Here is a 17,118-nt window from a genome sequence, read left to right as displayed (position 1 = left end):
AAGCAGTGATCAAAAACCTCCCAAAAAACAAGAGCCCAGGACCTGATGGATTCCCTGGGGAATTCTACCAAACTTTCAAAGAAGAAATAGCACCTATTTTCCTGAAGCTGTTTCAAAAAATTGAAGCAGAAGGAAAACTTCCAGACTCTTTCTATGAAGCCATCATTACCCTGATCCCCAAACCAGGCAAAGACCCTACCAAAAAGGAGAATTTCAGACCAATATCACTGATGAATATGGATGCTAAGATTCTCAACAAGATCCTAGCAAACAGGATCCAACAGCACATCAAAAAGATTATCCACCATGACCAGGTGGGATTCATCCCTGGGCTACAAGCATGGTTCAACATTCGCAAATCAATCAGTGTGATAGAACAAATTAATAAGAGAAGAGAAAAGAACCACATGGCCCTCTCAATTGATGCAGAAAAAGCATTTGACAAAATCCAGCATCCGTTCCTGATTAAAACACTTCAAAGTATAGGGATAGAGGGAACATTCCTGAACTTCATAAAATCTATGAAAGACCCACAGCAAATATCATCCTCAATGGGAAAAAGCTTGCAGCCTTCCCATTGAGATCAGGAACACTACAAGGATGCCCACTCTCACCATTATTGTTCAACATAGTATTAGAAGTCCTAGCAACAGCAATCAGACAACAAAGAGAAATAAAATGTATCCAAATTGACAATGAAGAAGTCAAACTCTCTCTCTTCGCAGATGACATGATTCTTTATATGGAAAACCCAAAAGACTCCACCCCCAAACTACTAGAACTCATACAGCAATTCAGCAACGTGGCAGGATACAAAGTCAATGTGCAGAAATCAGTGGCTTTCTTATACACTAACAATGAAAATACAGAAAGGGAAATTAGAGAATCGATTCCATTTACTATAGCACCAAGAACCATAAGATACCTGGGAATAAACCTAACCAAAGAGGTAAAGGATCTGTACTCGAGGAACTGCAGAACACTCATGAAGGAAATTGAAGAAGACACAAAAAGATGGAAGACCATTCCATGCTCTTGGATAGGAAGAATAAGCATTGTTAAAATGTCTATACTGCCTAGAGCAATCTATACTTTTAATGCCATTCCGATCAAAATTCCACCAGTATTCTTCTAAGAGCTGGAGCAAATAATCCAGAAATTTGTATGGAATCAGAAGAGACCCCGAATAGCTAAGGAAATGTTGAAAAACAAAAATAAAACTGGGGGCATCACGTTACCTGATTTCAAGCTTTACTACAAAGCTGTGGTCACCAAGACAGCATGGTATTGGCATAAAAACAGACACATAGACCAGTAGAACAGAGTAGAGAGCCCAGATATGGACCCACACTGTTCCTCATCTAAGAAGTAGACCCTGAAAGACAGAAGAATGATCTTCTGTGATACCCAATGCATAGGTTCTGGAAATTGTGCATATTTAGGATTTACCTGAAGAATAATACAGAAGTAGGAACAAAGGGACTGCTCAAAAATTAACCTTCTGAGGATGATCCTAGAAGAAGGATCATGTTTGCTATGTTATTTATTTAAAGCAGGGAGAAAAGTGATTAAAACAGGAGATAAAGATGAGATGACTGTACAATAGGAAAAATAGACAAACATTCCCCTTGTGTAGTTTGGGTTTTCTCATTAAGACACAACCTTTCTCTGTGTAGTAGCCCTTTGCATTTGATCAATTCTTTCCTTCTCTTTTTTCAGGAAAAAATAAGAAGGGAAATGACTCTGATTTGGAAGACATGATTTCCCGGGAGACTTCACCTTCATCAAGTGAGAAAAAGACATCTAAATCAGTGACTCGTAAGGTAAAACTAGAAGAGGGATGTCTGCTAAATGATTGTGGCTACTATCTAATCACAGAGTAAGCTTTCTAAGACATAGTGGTGTATTTTGCTCTCCTTAGCACAATAATTTTCATTCTCTGCCACTCTGATGTTGAAGATGACCAAAATAGTAATTTGAAGGAGTAAAACTCTTTGCAACTCTAAAGAAAGCTTTTGATACTCTTCTGGAAATTTTACTTATTTTGGCATGGATTTCATTTTGTGCTACTAATAGAGTTACAAAATGAATTTCATATAAAATACGAAGCACCCTTAGATGTATTGATTGATGGAATTCTTAAAAGTTAGAGACAGCATGGTGCTGTGTCTCCAAACTGTGGAAAGGTAGAGGATTGGGAAAAATCTGGGACAAACACTCTCACCTTTACACATGTCTTCTTCCTTGTGGAGATAACGCCAGGATCAGAGCACAAAAAGAGAATGCATTTTCATCATGTCAGTGGTTTGCATTTTTTTCTCTTATCTACTGGAGCTTTGGGACTGCCATCGTGTTGCTGTCCTCAGACTCACATTCTATAAGTTCCAGCATTATTAGAGATCAAAGTAAGTACCAAGAACAGACACTGCTTCACCTGCTCCCCAGTTTGGCTGCCCTCTCCACCTAGGACTCACAGTCATGCTGCTTTGAAAAACAGCACTGTGGTTTGGTTGTTCTCTCATAGAGGAATCTATGTGACAGGTAAAATGGCTGCATCGAGGCCACCTACTATCATCACATCTCTGGCTGGCGGTCTCTAGTTCTTAATGCTCTGCTGGGTTCTCAGACCCACTTTGATACTTTTCTCTGATCAGAATGATTTTGTACCTGAAGGAGAGATAATTCCAAAGTGAGCACTTTCATAGAACGTCCTGAGTAGATCCTTTTTATAACCATATTTGACTCCCTTCTAGAACTAAATACATTTCATCGTTTGTTTTCCCCTTAATTTTATGGCTTGACCTATCAAGGATGAATTTTGATATGCTTTAAACTTTCCTTTCGGAAAAGAGTATCTTAGAGAACATCTCTGGATGGTTTTTAGAGTAACATGTTGGGAAAACCAGCTGATTTTACCAGAATTTGCTTTTCTTAACATTTCATGAATTAATTTTATGTTATAGCCCCTTGATGCCCTTTCAGTTATGATGCTATCCCTAGAATTATCTAGATTCAGACTTATAGATTATTAGATTTGGAAGATAGGTCAAGACATTTTTATTCCAACACTCATTTTAGAGGTGAAGAAATTAAGTCTCAGAGAGCTGAAGTGATTTGTCTGTGATACAGCTTTTCAATCACATCAGAGACTAGAAACCAAGCTCCTATCTCCTCGTATTACTGCTTTCACTTTGTCCTCATATGTCCTTGGTATATGCAGTGCAGGAAAGCTAACTTACATTCTTTAGAAAAAGTTATCTGGCCCTTTCTTTAATTTGACATTAATTTGATTCGGTGAGCAATCTCCAAAAAAGACCTGACATCTTGGTAATTTGGTATATTTCTCCTTGTGCCTTCTTAGCGTTGTTAGCCAAATCACATTTCACTCAATCAAAGACCTATTAGAGTCCTAAGTGAGACTTTAATTTGAATTGCAGACATCTAAAACAGTTTGCTTCTTGGATAAATGTAATCAAGTTGATTTTGAAGTGTGACTTGAAATATGTCTCAGGTTTAAATTATGGTAGGAATTCTTGCCCAGGTAACATCACTTTTTCTTCATGGGTGAGTTTGAAGAAAATAGCTTTTTAAACATGTCTTGTTGGAGATGAGAGGGATTGTAATAGTACTATTGTAATAGTACTATTCTCTTTCTTTTCCTCCATCCCATTTCATTCACAATCTTCACATTCCTTTTTGATTCTCCTGAAATTAATGTTTAGGGATTTGTTTTACCAATTATTGTTGATAAACTAGTTTTTAGGACTAGGCCAACTCTGTAGAACTCATTCTATTTATTGCTTATTTCTGTAGTTTAATGAGAAGAAGGCCTTGGAGGACATTTTCCCTTGATTTTTTTTTTTTAAGATTTAGGGTTTTTTTAAAAGATTTTGCTTATTTTTTTGTCAGAGAGAGGGAGAGAGAGAGAGAGAGCACAAGCAGGGGGAGTGGAAGGCAGAGGGAGAAGCAGCTCCTGGCTAAGCAACGAGCCCAATTCAGGACTTGATCTCAGGACCCTGTGATCATGACCTGAGCTGAAGGCAGACACCTAACCATCTGAGCCACCCAGATGTCCCTTCCATTGATGTTTTAAAGTAAAAGAGTTAAAATACACAGAACAACACTAACAGAAGAGAACTAATGTAGTATAGTAATATCAGACAAAAAGGCTTAAAAGCATAAAGGTATTAGGCTTTAGAGGTCACTATATAATATTAAAAGGTTTACTTCATAAGGAATAACGTGGAGGACATTAGGAGAAGGAAAGGAAAAACGAATCAGGGGAAATTGGAGGGGGAGATGAAGCATGAGAGACTGTGGAGAAACAAACTGAGGGTCTTAGAAGGGGGCAGGGTGAGGGGATGGGTGAGCCTGGTGGTGGGTATTATGGAGGACACGTATTAGACAGAGCACTGAGTGTGGTGTATAAACAATGAATCTTGGAACACTGAAAAAGATAAAAAAAAACAAAGTTTTAGTTCACAGGGAAGATATAAAATTCTAAACTTATAAGCATTAGAATATATAAATCAGTATTGGACATAATTACAGGAAGGAATTAATAAATTCACTATGATAGTGGACCATTTAAAAATATATCTTTTATTAAAAGAATAGACAATAGTATATAGAGTATAGAAATTATAAAAAAATTAGCCAGATAGATAGAACAGACATATCTATAGAACTTGCATCCAAAAGTTAGAGAATATACATTCTTTTCAAGCTTACATGGACCATTTATAAAAATTTACCATATACCAAATTAAAATATATCTCAACCAGTTTCAAATAATTTTTTTAAAGACTTTATTTATTTATTTGACAGAGAGAGAGAGAGTTCACAAGTAGGCAGAGAGGCAGGCAGAGGGATAGGGGGAAGCAGGCTCCCCACTGAGCAGAGAGCCCAATGAGGGGCTTGACCCCAGAACCCTGAGATCATGATCTGGGCTGAAGGCAGAGGCATAACCCACTGAGCCACCCAGGCACCCTTCAAATAATCTTTATAATACTGACTGTGGCCTCTGACATAAGTTGGAAGTCAACCACAAATAGATAAAACATACATTTGGAAATTAAAGACATATTCAAAACTCATGGGTCAAAGAAGAGGTCATAGTGGAAATTTAAAATATTTAAAGTAGAACAAATATAAAATTATGTAATATAAAATATGTGGTTTTGTGATTATACAGTAGTTGGTAGGTGTATTAGGCTTTAGAGGTCACTATATAATACTAAAAGGTTTACTTCACAAGGAATAACGTGGAGGACATTAAGAGAAGGAAAGGAAAAATGAATCAGGGGAAATTGGAGGGGGAGATGAAGCATGAGAGACTGTGGAGAAACAAACTGAGGGTTTTGGAAGGGGGCAGGGTGAGGGGATGGGTGAGCATGGTGGTGGGTATTATAGAGGACACGTATTAGACGGAGATATCAAATTATCTACCAGATATCAAATTATCTACTGTAATAGATTACACCATCACATTTATAATGGTACCTGCAATAAAGTATGTAGGAGTCAAAATTCCACTGGTATTTTTCAAAGAGCTGGAGCAAATAATCCTAAAATTTGTATGGAATCAGAAGAAACCCCGAATTGCTAAAAGAAAAAGAAAAAGAAAACTGGGGGCATCACGTTACCTGATTTCAAGCTTTACTACAAAGCCGTGATCACCAAGACAGCATGGTACTGGCATAAAAACAGACACACAGACTAGTGGAACAGAGTAGAGAGCCCAGATATGGACCCTCAACTCCATGGTCAAATAATCTTCGACAAAGTAGGAAAAAATACACAGTGGAAAAAAGACAGTCTCTTCAATAAATGGTGCTGGGAAAATTAGACAGCTATATGTAGAAGAATGAAACTCAACCATTCTCTTACACTGTACACAAAAATAAACTCGAAATGGATAAAAGACCTCAGTGTGAGACAGGAATCCTTCAGAATCCTAGATGAGAACATAGGAAGTAACCTCTTTGATATCAGCCACAGCAACTTCTTTCAAGATATGTTTCCAAAGGCAAAGGAAACAAAAGCGAAAATGAACTTTAGGGACTTCATCAAGATCAAAAGCTTCTGCACAGCAAAGGAAACAGTCAACAAAACAAAGAGGCAACCCACGGATTGGGAGAAGATACTTGTAAATGACAGTACAGACAAAAGGTTGATATCCAGGATCTAAAAAGAAAAATCAAACTCAACACACGCAAAACAGATAATCATGTCAAAAAATGGGCAGAAGACATAAACAGACACTTCTTCAATGAAGACATACAAATGGCTATCAGACACATGAAAAAACATTCATCATCACTAGCCATCAGGGAGATTCAAATTAAAACCACATTGAGATACCACCTTATACCAGGTTAGAATGGCCAAAATTAGCAAGACAGGAAACAACATGTGTTGGAGAGGATGTGGAGAAAGGGGAACCCTCTTATGCTGTTGATGGGAATGCAAGTTGGTGCAGCCACTTTAGAAAACAGTGTGGAGATTCCTTAAGAAATTAAGAATAGAGCTTCCCTATGACCCTGCAATTGCACTACTGGGTATTTACCCCAAAGATACAGATGTAGTGAAAAGAAGGGCCATCTGTACCCCCAATGTTCATAGCAGCAATGGCCACGGTCGCCAAACTGTGGAAAGAACCAAGATGCCCTTCAATGGACAAATGGATAAGAAAGATGTGGTCCATGTATACACTATGGAGTATTATTCCTTCATTAGAAGGGAGGAATACCCAACTTTTGTAGCAACATGGACAGGACTGGAAGAGATTATGCTGAGTGAAATAAGTCAAGCAGAGAGAGTCAATTATCATATGGTTTCACTTATTTGTGGAGCATAACAAATACCATGGAGGACATGGGGAGATGGAGAGGAGAAAGCAGTTGAGGGAAATTGGAAGGGGAGATGAACCATGAGAGACTATGGATTCTGAAAAACAATCTGAGGGTTTTGAAGGGGCGGGGAGTGGGAGGTTGGGGGAGCCAGGTTGTGGGTATTATGGAGGGCACGTATGGCATCGAGTATTGCTTGTGGTGCAAAAACAAAGAATACTGTTACGTTGAAAAGAAATTAATAAAAAAAATAGTACTTAGGAGTCAATCTAAGGATAGGTATGATTTACTTTTTTTGAGAATATTTAAAAATATTTTATTGTTATAGATATATCATTAATGGATATTAAGTCTTAATAAATGAAGAACATAGTTATCCCTAATTTATTTATTTACCTTTTTAGAGATTTATTTATTTTAGAGAGAGAACAGGAAGAGGGGCAGGGTGGGGAGTGAATCTCCTACAGACTCCCCACTGAGTGTGGAGCCTGATGTGAGACTTAGTCCCATAACTCTGAAATCATGACTGTTTTCTTTTGCTGAGGATGCTTCCCTTTCTCTTTGCTTAGCTCTTCCTTTTGTCTTTTAGGTACATGACAGTTACATGTCACCGTACTCTGTGACTGCATTAACATCACCAGCTGTAATTTGTATGTTTGCTTGTGTATTTTTTTCTCCTCATGAGAACACATGCTCTGCAGCAGCAGAACACACGCCTCTCTTGTTCATTGTTTTATCCACAGCACTTAGAGCAGTATCTGTGCATACTAGATCCTCAGAAAAGAATCATCAAATGAATGGATTAATTGAAGCAGAATTACTGAATCTTTATTTTAATGTGATTTCCCCCCTAATTATACTCAATTTTTTTTTTAATTATAGAAGACTCTGAATGCAACAGAATGGACTGAAGTCTATGGGGCAGTACGGATTCCCATGGTAGAGATGGATTACTGGACTAGATTACATAAGCACTAAAATAAAGATAAATACAGTGCTAAGAATTTTGTATTTACAGTAAACCAAGGATAAGAGCCTTCTCTGGGTTACAGTGATAATTTTTTTTGATAAAAAATGAAGCCTATTTTTATCAACTTTTAGAAAATAACTTGGGTGATTCAATAAAAATTCACTTGTGTGTGCATAGTACTTTATGCTCTTTTGTTTTGACAGGTTGTAAAATATTTAATAGGGAGCAGTACATTTCAGGTGATTTTCTAGAAGTAGAAATCACACCGACTGTGGTTTTAGATCTATTATTGAAGATTCTTCATAAGAAGCTATAGAAACTAGACATTTCTTTTAAACTACACATTCCTAAAATCATAGCCATGATTTTCTTTTCATTCTTATTCCTGTAGGTTTTGGAAAATGCAGGTGGCTCAGAGAAGGTAAAACTCCCTGTTCAGAATTTCCAACACAGTAATTACGATGATCTTTTTAAAGATGCTACAGAAAGGTATAACCAATATACTTATTTAGTGAGCTTTCTGTTCATTCATGCTCATAGCCCTCTCAGTGGAGACCATGAATAAACAACCCTCAAATGTTTGATTAGTTTCTCAAGAGATAATTCTTTGTAGTAAGTACAACCTGATTTTGCTAGAAATAGGATGCATTTATGACCTCATAAATATGGTATTAACACAAGAAGAAGATATTCCTAAAGAGTTTAATTTCTCAGTCAACTCAACAATTATACATTTCCAGAGTCTTTGTAAATGTGTTGGGAGCTTTGGAGAGGGCATTATGCTTGAGGTAAAGTAAAGCACAGGACACAATTAATTCCACTAGAAATTATATGGATTTCCAAGAAAGAAAATAATGTGCTAGAAACAATAGAACTGTTAGATGATGAATTCTTGGTACTATGTATGAAAATATTTAAAGAACCAAGAGAAAAGTAAATTTCCATTAGGAAAAACAAAAGAAACAATAGCATTCATGCTTATAAAAATGTTCAAATTTAGGTGTGACATGCAAAATCATATCAAAGAAGAGAACATCTTAATGAGCCATATTTCTATATAGAGATTTATAAGTCATGTTAGCTGTAGTGACTGGAATAGCACTGCATAATAATGCAGATAGTTTAAAACTTGCATATGCAACTTTCAAAAGTGCATTAAATGAACAAATAAATTATAGTTCAAAAGACATTTGAGATCCTATTATATACTAATGGTATATACCAATTATTAGATGGTAATTATATACTAAGCATTGTATTAAAATGTAAAATATTACACAGTTCTTGCCCTTTAGTTTATAATTTAATTAGGGAAACAGATATGTAAAAGACAAATTTAAATACGATATAATAAGTACTGTTATAGAGCCAAAGTCCAGGGATTGTGAATACAGAAGACAGAAATATGGATGGGAGAGTTTATCACCACTTTATTTGAATAAAAAATATTTAGGATATTTATTTGGATTTAGGATCTTAATTAAGTATAAATCTAGCAGGGGAAAAGGGAGGGAAGAAAATGTCAAGCTGGGAGAGGTTTAAACAAAGATAAGTTGTGAAAATATCTTATTAATGGTGAGAATTATTATGTGTTAAGAGCTCTAGGGTACCTGTGAATTTGAATGCCAGGAAGCTTGGGACGATAAGAGGTAGAGCCAAAAATATAATGTGGGTCAGAGTGTAAAGGAGCTTGATATACATGAAACCAAGGAGTGCATATTTTAGTCAGTTTGTTAGCATTAGGAGGAAGTACAGGTGGAATTTTTCTTGTTGTATTCATGCATATGTCTGTCTACCCATCTAGGAAGAGGATTGTGGGTAGCAAGGTGGATGATATCTGGCAAGAAATGGGCAACAATTAGATATTTATAGTAATCCAAAAAAAAAAAAAAGATGAGAAGAGGAATGAATAAGAAACTTGAAATGACTCACAGAAGCAAAAGAAGAAAGGCATTTATTTGGTTAAAGCATAAGATGCACAAAAGAGATTAGTAGGCATGACGATGAAAAAGTAGGAAGGGGCCAGATCGCCACTAACTTAAACTTCTGTGAGGGGCCTGGGTTTTTCCTGAAGCTGGTGGGCGGGTAGAATTAAATTTGAATTTAGGGAGAGTTTTCTCTAGACATCACAGATTAGAACCAGAAATCACATTAAGAGGCTTCTGTTAAGTGGGGTTGCAAATGACAGTGCAGCAAGTAAATGGAGCAGTGAGAAACTGGAAAGGAACAGGAAGACAGTAGGGCTAGTGTTTGAAAGAAAGTTGAAAAGGGTTTCCATTTTTAAGATCGGGGGAATCAAGTATTCTTACGTTTGGAAGAATTCATACATGGGGGAGATTATATATATATATATATATATATGAAAAAGATAATTTTAGAAAAAATTGTCTAGGAGACAGAAGGCTTGGAGTTGAATGTGGAAGAATTAATTCTGATCAGGGAGAAAGTAAGGAATAATTGAAAATGTTGGTGTAACTCAGCACACATTTTTTAAAAAGTATGTTGAACGTGTTCTTGCTTTCTGGCTTTCATTGTCGAGAAGGGGCTACATTTTTACGAAGGCAGAGAATTAAGATAGGGTCTACATGAGGATGGTGGTTCAGAATTAGCTACCATGGAAGAAAGGTAGAGGAAGCTGGACTGAGACCTGCCCGTGTTTTCCAGATGGCTTTCTGTTGATATCAGAGACCCCGGTGGCCTCAGTACTTTCTGTAGCCGAGGTAAAGGACGTTAGTTGATCCAACATGCCTAATTTGCAAGCCAGGCAAATGTGGGAAGGGATGGAGTTTGTGATCAGACGTTGGGACTTGGGCATGATCTCTGTGGAAGTGGGCCCTCTCCAGGGGCAGACGACAGAAGTACATAGCTGAACTAAAATGGAGATGGGTGTCAACACATTCATTAATACAGATTACGAGAGTCTTTCATAAATGTATATATTCTTTGAAACCATGAGCAAATACATAAATTTCTTTTCTAGTGAGAGTGAGGGCACCCTGGCCACGGGTGGCTTGTTTCTCAGAGACAAGTGGAGCAGTGAGGATGAAGAGCTTCCTGGACCGTCCCGGACTGTCCCACCTCAGCTTGCCGGTACGACCTCATCCTATTGCTATTAGCACATTCTTGAAGAGGCTGTATTTCAGAGGTAGGAATGAAGACATTTCTAATATGAATGCAGGAAAGAGCTGGGAAAAACTTTTTTAGATGGGGAAAGCATGGTTTCCTAGGGTTTTTTTTTTTTTAAGAATGAAGAAAATGCTCCACACCCCACCTTCGTAAGGGTAAATTTCTCCCTTTCTTTGAGTATTTTAATATATCAATGTCAGCTTAATAAAATGAGCTATTTATATTTTCTCATACTAGGAATTAGAGATTTTTGTAGACTTGCATTATGATCTGCTTCCTCATTTTCTAAATTTTAATTTGTTGCACAGTATATACTTTATAAATAAAATAGGAACATTTTTTGATAACACATAGTCATATGTTGTAAGGAAAAAAGAAAATACAGATGTGTATAAAAAATAAATCATAATACTGAAGAATATTAAAAATTTTGTGTGTATATGTATTTACATCTGTATATAATGTAAACAGAAATATAACCATGAACATATCTAGATTTATACATATATAAGTTATAAAAATTATAAAATAAAAACATTTAAATTTCTATATATGTAACATTTGTGTGTGAGGTAGGGGAAATCCCATACTTCAAAAAACCCTGGGGTGCCTGGATGGCTCAGTGAGTTAAGTCTCTGCCTTCGGCTCAGGTCATGATCTCGGGGTCCTGGAATCGAGCCCTGCATCGGGCTCTCTGCTGGGCAGGGACCCTGCTTCCTCCTCTCTCTCTGCCAGCCTCTCTGCCTACTTGTGATCCCTCTCTGTCGAATAAATAAATAAAATCTTTAAAAAAAAGAGAGAATTATAGAGAACATGCATTTCAACATTAGATTGAGTGTCAAAATCTTCTCTAATGACTTTTAAATTTGGAAAATGTCAAATCTAATTAGGGCAATCTCACACTCTAATTATTAATATACAGTCTGACACAAAAATAGTTTACAAGAAAATACTTTTTAAATACTAAAGTATAATTTACATATGGTAAAATTCATCCTTTCAGCATGCAGTTCTGTGAGGTTATAGACAAAGGTCTACCATCACCATCAAGATGAGTTTCCTTCATTCTTCATCTTTCTCGTCGTCCGTCTTTTGTCGTCGGTCTTCCCTCACCCCACTGCCAGTGCCTGGCAACCAGTAATCTGATCTTGTTCTTGTTAGCTTTGTCTTATCCGAAGTGTCATATAAACAGAATCATAAATATGTGCCTTTCATGTGCCACTTCTTTCACTTGGAGCAGTGCTTGGTATTTGTTTCTACTGTTGTTTTTATTGGTATTTAATTTTTTTTTCCTAAATAGCATTCCATTGTATGGCTATACCAGTTTGTTTATCCATTCAGCAGTTGAGGGACATTTGGGTGTTTCCACATTTTGACAATTATGTATAAAAGCACTACAAACATTCACATACTGGTTTTGTGTAAATCTACTTTTCCATTTCTTTAAAGTAAATCTATCTAGGGGTGGGATTTCTGAGTCAAAAGTCTGTAACTGATAGACTGTTTTCCAAAGGGGCTGTACCTGTATTCATTTTATCTTTTTTCCTCCTACTCTTTTTTCTTTGTGTTTCTATTTAAGATAATTTTTACCAACTCATCTGCAAATTTATTTACTCTTTCCTCAGCTTTGTTAGTCTACTAATAAATAAGCCCACTTGAAAACATTCTTTAGCTTTCCTACAGAGTATTTATTTATTTATTTATTTGAGAGACAGTGTACTCGCAAGCTGGCATGAGTGGGGGGGGAGGGGCAGAGGCAGTGGGAGAAGCAGGCTTCTGGCTGAGCAGGGAGCCCTATGTGGGGCTTGATTCCAGGACCCTGAGGTCAGGACCTGAGCTGAAGGCAGACTGAGGTGCCCATCTTACAAAGTTTTCTAGTGAGAAAATTTACATTTGACTTTATCTTCTAGTTTCCATCTCTGTTCAAATTCCGTATCTGTTCATAGTTTGTCCACTTTTTCCATAAGAGCTTAAACATATTAATCAGAGTTATTTAGAATTTCCTCTCTCATGATTTTAACACATGGGTCATATCTAAGTTTTTTCCTGTAGAATTGCCTTGGTTTTTTTTTTGACGTCTTTTGTCACTGCTGCTGCTGCTTCTTGTATGTCTTGTAAAGTTTGGTAGGGTGTTGATTTGGGGTGTAGAAAAGTAGAGATTGAGGTAAGTAGAATTTATGCCTGGAAATAGTCATGCCTGTTCCGCTGCTAGGCCATTAGTGTAGGTTCTTGATTTAGCATGTTTGGGACATGGGTTAGATTTTGGTTTTGTGTTGCTTTCATTACCTACGTGAACTTTTGTTTGTTTGTTTGTTTTGTTTTGTTTTCTTTAATTTTATTTTCAGCATAATATATTTTCCTTCATTGTTTTTGCACCACACCCAGTGCTCCATGCAATCCGTGCCCTCTCCAATACCCACCACCTGGTTCCCCCAGCCTCCCACCTCCCATCCCTTCAGACCCCTCAGATTGTTCTTCAGAGTCCATAGTCTCTCATGGTTCACCTCCCCTTCCAATTTCCCCCAACTCCCTTCTCCTCTCTAACTCCCCTTATCCTCCATGCTATTTGTTATGCTCCACAAGTAAGTGAAACCATATGATAATTGACTCTCTCTGCTTGACTTATTTCACTCAGCATAATCTCTTCCAGTCCCGTCCATGTTGCTACAAAAGTTGGGTATTCATCCTTTCTGATGGAGGCATCATACTCCATAGTGTATATGGACCACATCTTCCTTATCCATTCGTCCGTTGAAGGGCATCTTGGTTCTTTCCACAGTTTGGCGACCGTGGCTATGTGAACTTTTGACTTAAAAATGTGTCAAGATTTAAATTGTGCCTAGGGTGGTAACTGCAATGCTAGAGGGTTTCTCTTCACCTTCCTGTTCTGCCCTTACTTTAAGCCTTCCCGGTGCACCTGTGGTTCAGAAGGGCTCTTCCCCACACTCATGCTCTAGTGGTAGCCTGGTACTGGCTGGCCTGCACAGGAGGGCAGAGTTCTTTGTGGTCATAGTCCAGACTCAGCCTTTGGTAAGTTCTCTGTTCCTGGTTTTCAGGGGAGAGAGTTTTGTCCGTGATGCTATCTCTCCTCGCTGTGACATTCCAATTCTGCTTTGTATTTTTGGCAGGCTTACTGTGGGAGAATTTCCTGTTCCTTGCTTAGTGGTAGGACACTGATGATAGTATCGGTATAGGGTCCTGGACGTTTCCTGCCTTTCCTCCCGGAGGAGAGTGTTTTTCTTTAGCTATTTCTAACTGCATTGGTTCTTCACCTGTGCACAACAGAGTTTGCTGCTCGTCCTCCTTCAGCTGAAGATTTTGTTCTCTGGGGAGACGGTAGGTCCAAATGGGACTTTTTACATTTTCCACAGTGGCGGTAACTCTTCTCTAAGCCTTTGCCACTGAGGGATTCCTTCCATTTCCTTCCAAATGACACAACGCTGTGTCATTTCTTTTTCTTTCTTTCCTTCTTTCTTTCTTTCTTTCTTTCTTTCTTTCTTTCTGAGCATCAGTTGGAGGCCTACTGAGTCTGCAAGGGTGTTGCAAACTCTCTAGTATCTGTGGCTTCCCGAAATTCCATGCTCTCACATTAGGCCACATTCAGCCTTCAGCAAGATACTAAGTTTTTTTTAAATCTGAATTCTTTTCCATCTTCTGGAAATCCTATCCTAAGCCATTCTCCAGTTGATTTTTTTCCCATTAATAATCTGTAACATGTATTCTTATACATATTTCCTATGTACCAGTGCTTTTTTTGTTGTTGTTAGATTCCCTTGATAAGTCAAGGTATATATTCATTTTGTATTAAATAGATAATATCAGACTCCTTTCCAGAGGTTAGAGCAATTTATTCTTGCTCTAGCTGTTTTGAAGGGCCCAATTTCCCATATTTTTATCACCACTAGATAGCCCTTTTCCCAGTTTTTGCCAATCTGATGAATTAAAAATAACAGTTCTTTGTTACTGTAATTCACATTGTCCTGATGACTAATGAGAACGAGTATCTTGTTTGTTTATTAGCCTCTTTCATTTGCATATTTGTATCCTTTACCATTTTTGTCTTATTATTTTGTAGGAACTCTTTACATTTTGGAAATCCTAACATCTTGTCTGTCTGATAAATATAAACTCTTCTCCTGCTCCATACCTAAGAAAGAAAACCTTCATAACCATTGTGGGTTTCTAGAGTGTTTAGAAATTCCTTTACTAGAAGAATGCGCAAATACTCTCTTAAATTTCTCCCAGAATTTTCATTCATTCATCCATTCATTCATTCACTCATTCATTCATTCAGTTTTACCTAGGTCATTAATCTGTCTGCTGTTAATTGCTAAGTATAGTGGACATGTAGAAAATGGACTAGACAATTAAACCAGCACCATTCACTAAGCCACTTTCCCAATTAAATTTAAATATATGTTTATCACATATTAAATTCCCAAAAGTGTTTGGGTCCTTTTCTGTTCTCCAAACTTTTCCACTGATTGTCTTGTTTGTTCCTGTGGACATATTATTCTGTTGCGATTATAGAGGTTGTAAGTAATATCTAGAAAGACAAATCTTCCCTTAATTTCTAAAAAAAAAAAAAAATGAATGTAAAGGGTATTAAGAGGTGCAGACTTCCAGTAATAAACTAAGAGGTGCAGACTTCCAGTAATAAACAGATCATGGGATGTAATATAAAGCATAGGGAATGTAGGTGATAATATTGTAATAACTTTGATGACAGATGGTAAATAGACTTATTATGGGGATTATCTCATAATATATAAAGACACCAATCACTCTACTCCTAAAACTAATAGGATACTGTATGTCAATTATACTTCAGTCAAAAAATTTTACAGGCTGTTTGGGCTATTGCTACATATGGCGTTTTAAATTATTTTGTTCATTCCCATGTAAACCCTTTTTTTTGTTTGTTTTTTTCTTTCCCCAAATTTTTATTTAAATTCTTGTTAGTTAACATGCAGTGTAATATTTGTTTCAGTTGTAGAATTTAGTGACTCATCAGTTGCATACAACACAGCACATCACAAGAAATGCTCTCCTTAATCCCATCACCTATATAACCCACCCCCCCCCCACCTTCCCTCCAATAACCCTCAGTTTGTTTTACATGGTGAAGAGTCTACTTCTCGGTTTGCTGCTCCTTTACTCCTCCCATGTTCTTTTGTTTTGTTTCTTAAATTCCACATGTGAGTGAAATCATACGGTATTTGTCTTTCACTCACTGACTTATGTTTGTTAGCATCATCTTCTCTAGCTCCATCCACTTCCTTGCAGATGGCAAGATTTCTTTCTTTTTAACATGGCCAAGTAACATTCCATTGTGTGTGTGTGTATGTATACCACATCTTCTCCATCCATTCATCAGTCGGTATACATTTGGCTCTTCCCATAATTTGGCTCTTGTTGATAATGCTGCTACAAACATCGGGGTGCATGTATACCCACGTAAACCCTTTTGAAATTCAGATGAGAGTGGCATGACATTTATATTCATTTGGGAAATATCGGCATTTTATGATACTAAGTTTTTCCTTCTATGTGAAGAATGAGGTGTGTCTGGAGATCAGGTATTGTGTGTGTGAATTAAAAAATGACTATTGCTTCACCTTCCAAAATCTGACATAAGAACCTCTCTTATCAACCATCTTAACTGGAAACATTTGGGAAATAGAATTCTTGAAGAAGTAGTTTAGCCTAGCCGTGTTGACATATTGCAAAGTGACCACAGTCCATCTTTTGTTAACTTGACAACCATACACATCTCTTTAAACCATGCCTAATCTCCAAATAAAATCATTATTCTTCTATCTGTGATCATACAGTTAACCTATGGGTAACTGAAAACACACTCACACCCTGTCCTCAAAAAAGGATATAAAAAATCTCCTTTTTGGTCTTTGAGTGATGTCTTTCTTCTTCAGCTGATAAATACTCCCCTTTAATATTCTGTAAAAGAAAACAAAAATATTTGGATAAATTATGAATTTAAATGTATATGATAAATATATCTCTCTCTATATAAAATCAGATATTTATATTGAATAAGGAAGATTTACTCGTAACTATTACGTCCTCATTTATGCAAGGTTGCAAGGTTATATCTGGTAGAACTGCCTTCTTCTACCCATTCTATATTCTCTTTGACCTCAGCAAGCACC

General features: G+C 37.0%; 1 protein-coding gene across 1 annotated transcript in view; it reads left to right on the top strand.

Moving 5' to 3' along the window:
• LOC132016447 (tyrosine-protein phosphatase non-receptor type 20-like) overlaps positions 1 to 17,118 on the top strand; it is an 87,797-nt gene that overhangs the window by 55,806 nt on the left and 14,873 nt on the right. Inside the window, exons 3-5 of the mRNA XM_059397693.1 lie at positions 1,720 to 1,823; positions 8,214 to 8,311; positions 10,803 to 10,912. Coding sequence (XP_059253676.1) covers positions 1,720 to 1,823; positions 8,214 to 8,311; positions 10,803 to 10,912 — 312 coding nt within the window. The remainder of the gene's footprint in view (positions 1 to 1,719; positions 1,824 to 8,213; positions 8,312 to 10,802; positions 10,913 to 17,118) is intronic.

The sequence above is a fragment of the Mustela nigripes genome, chromosome 4 (assembly GCF_022355385.1).
Source record: "Mustela nigripes isolate SB6536 chromosome 4, MUSNIG.SB6536, whole genome shotgun sequence".
In the NCBI taxonomy this organism is placed as follows: Eukaryota; Metazoa; Chordata; class Mammalia; order Carnivora; family Mustelidae; genus Mustela; species Mustela nigripes.
The sequence above is the reverse complement of the archived record's forward strand: the minus strand, read 5'-3'. Positions and strand labels throughout refer to the sequence as shown.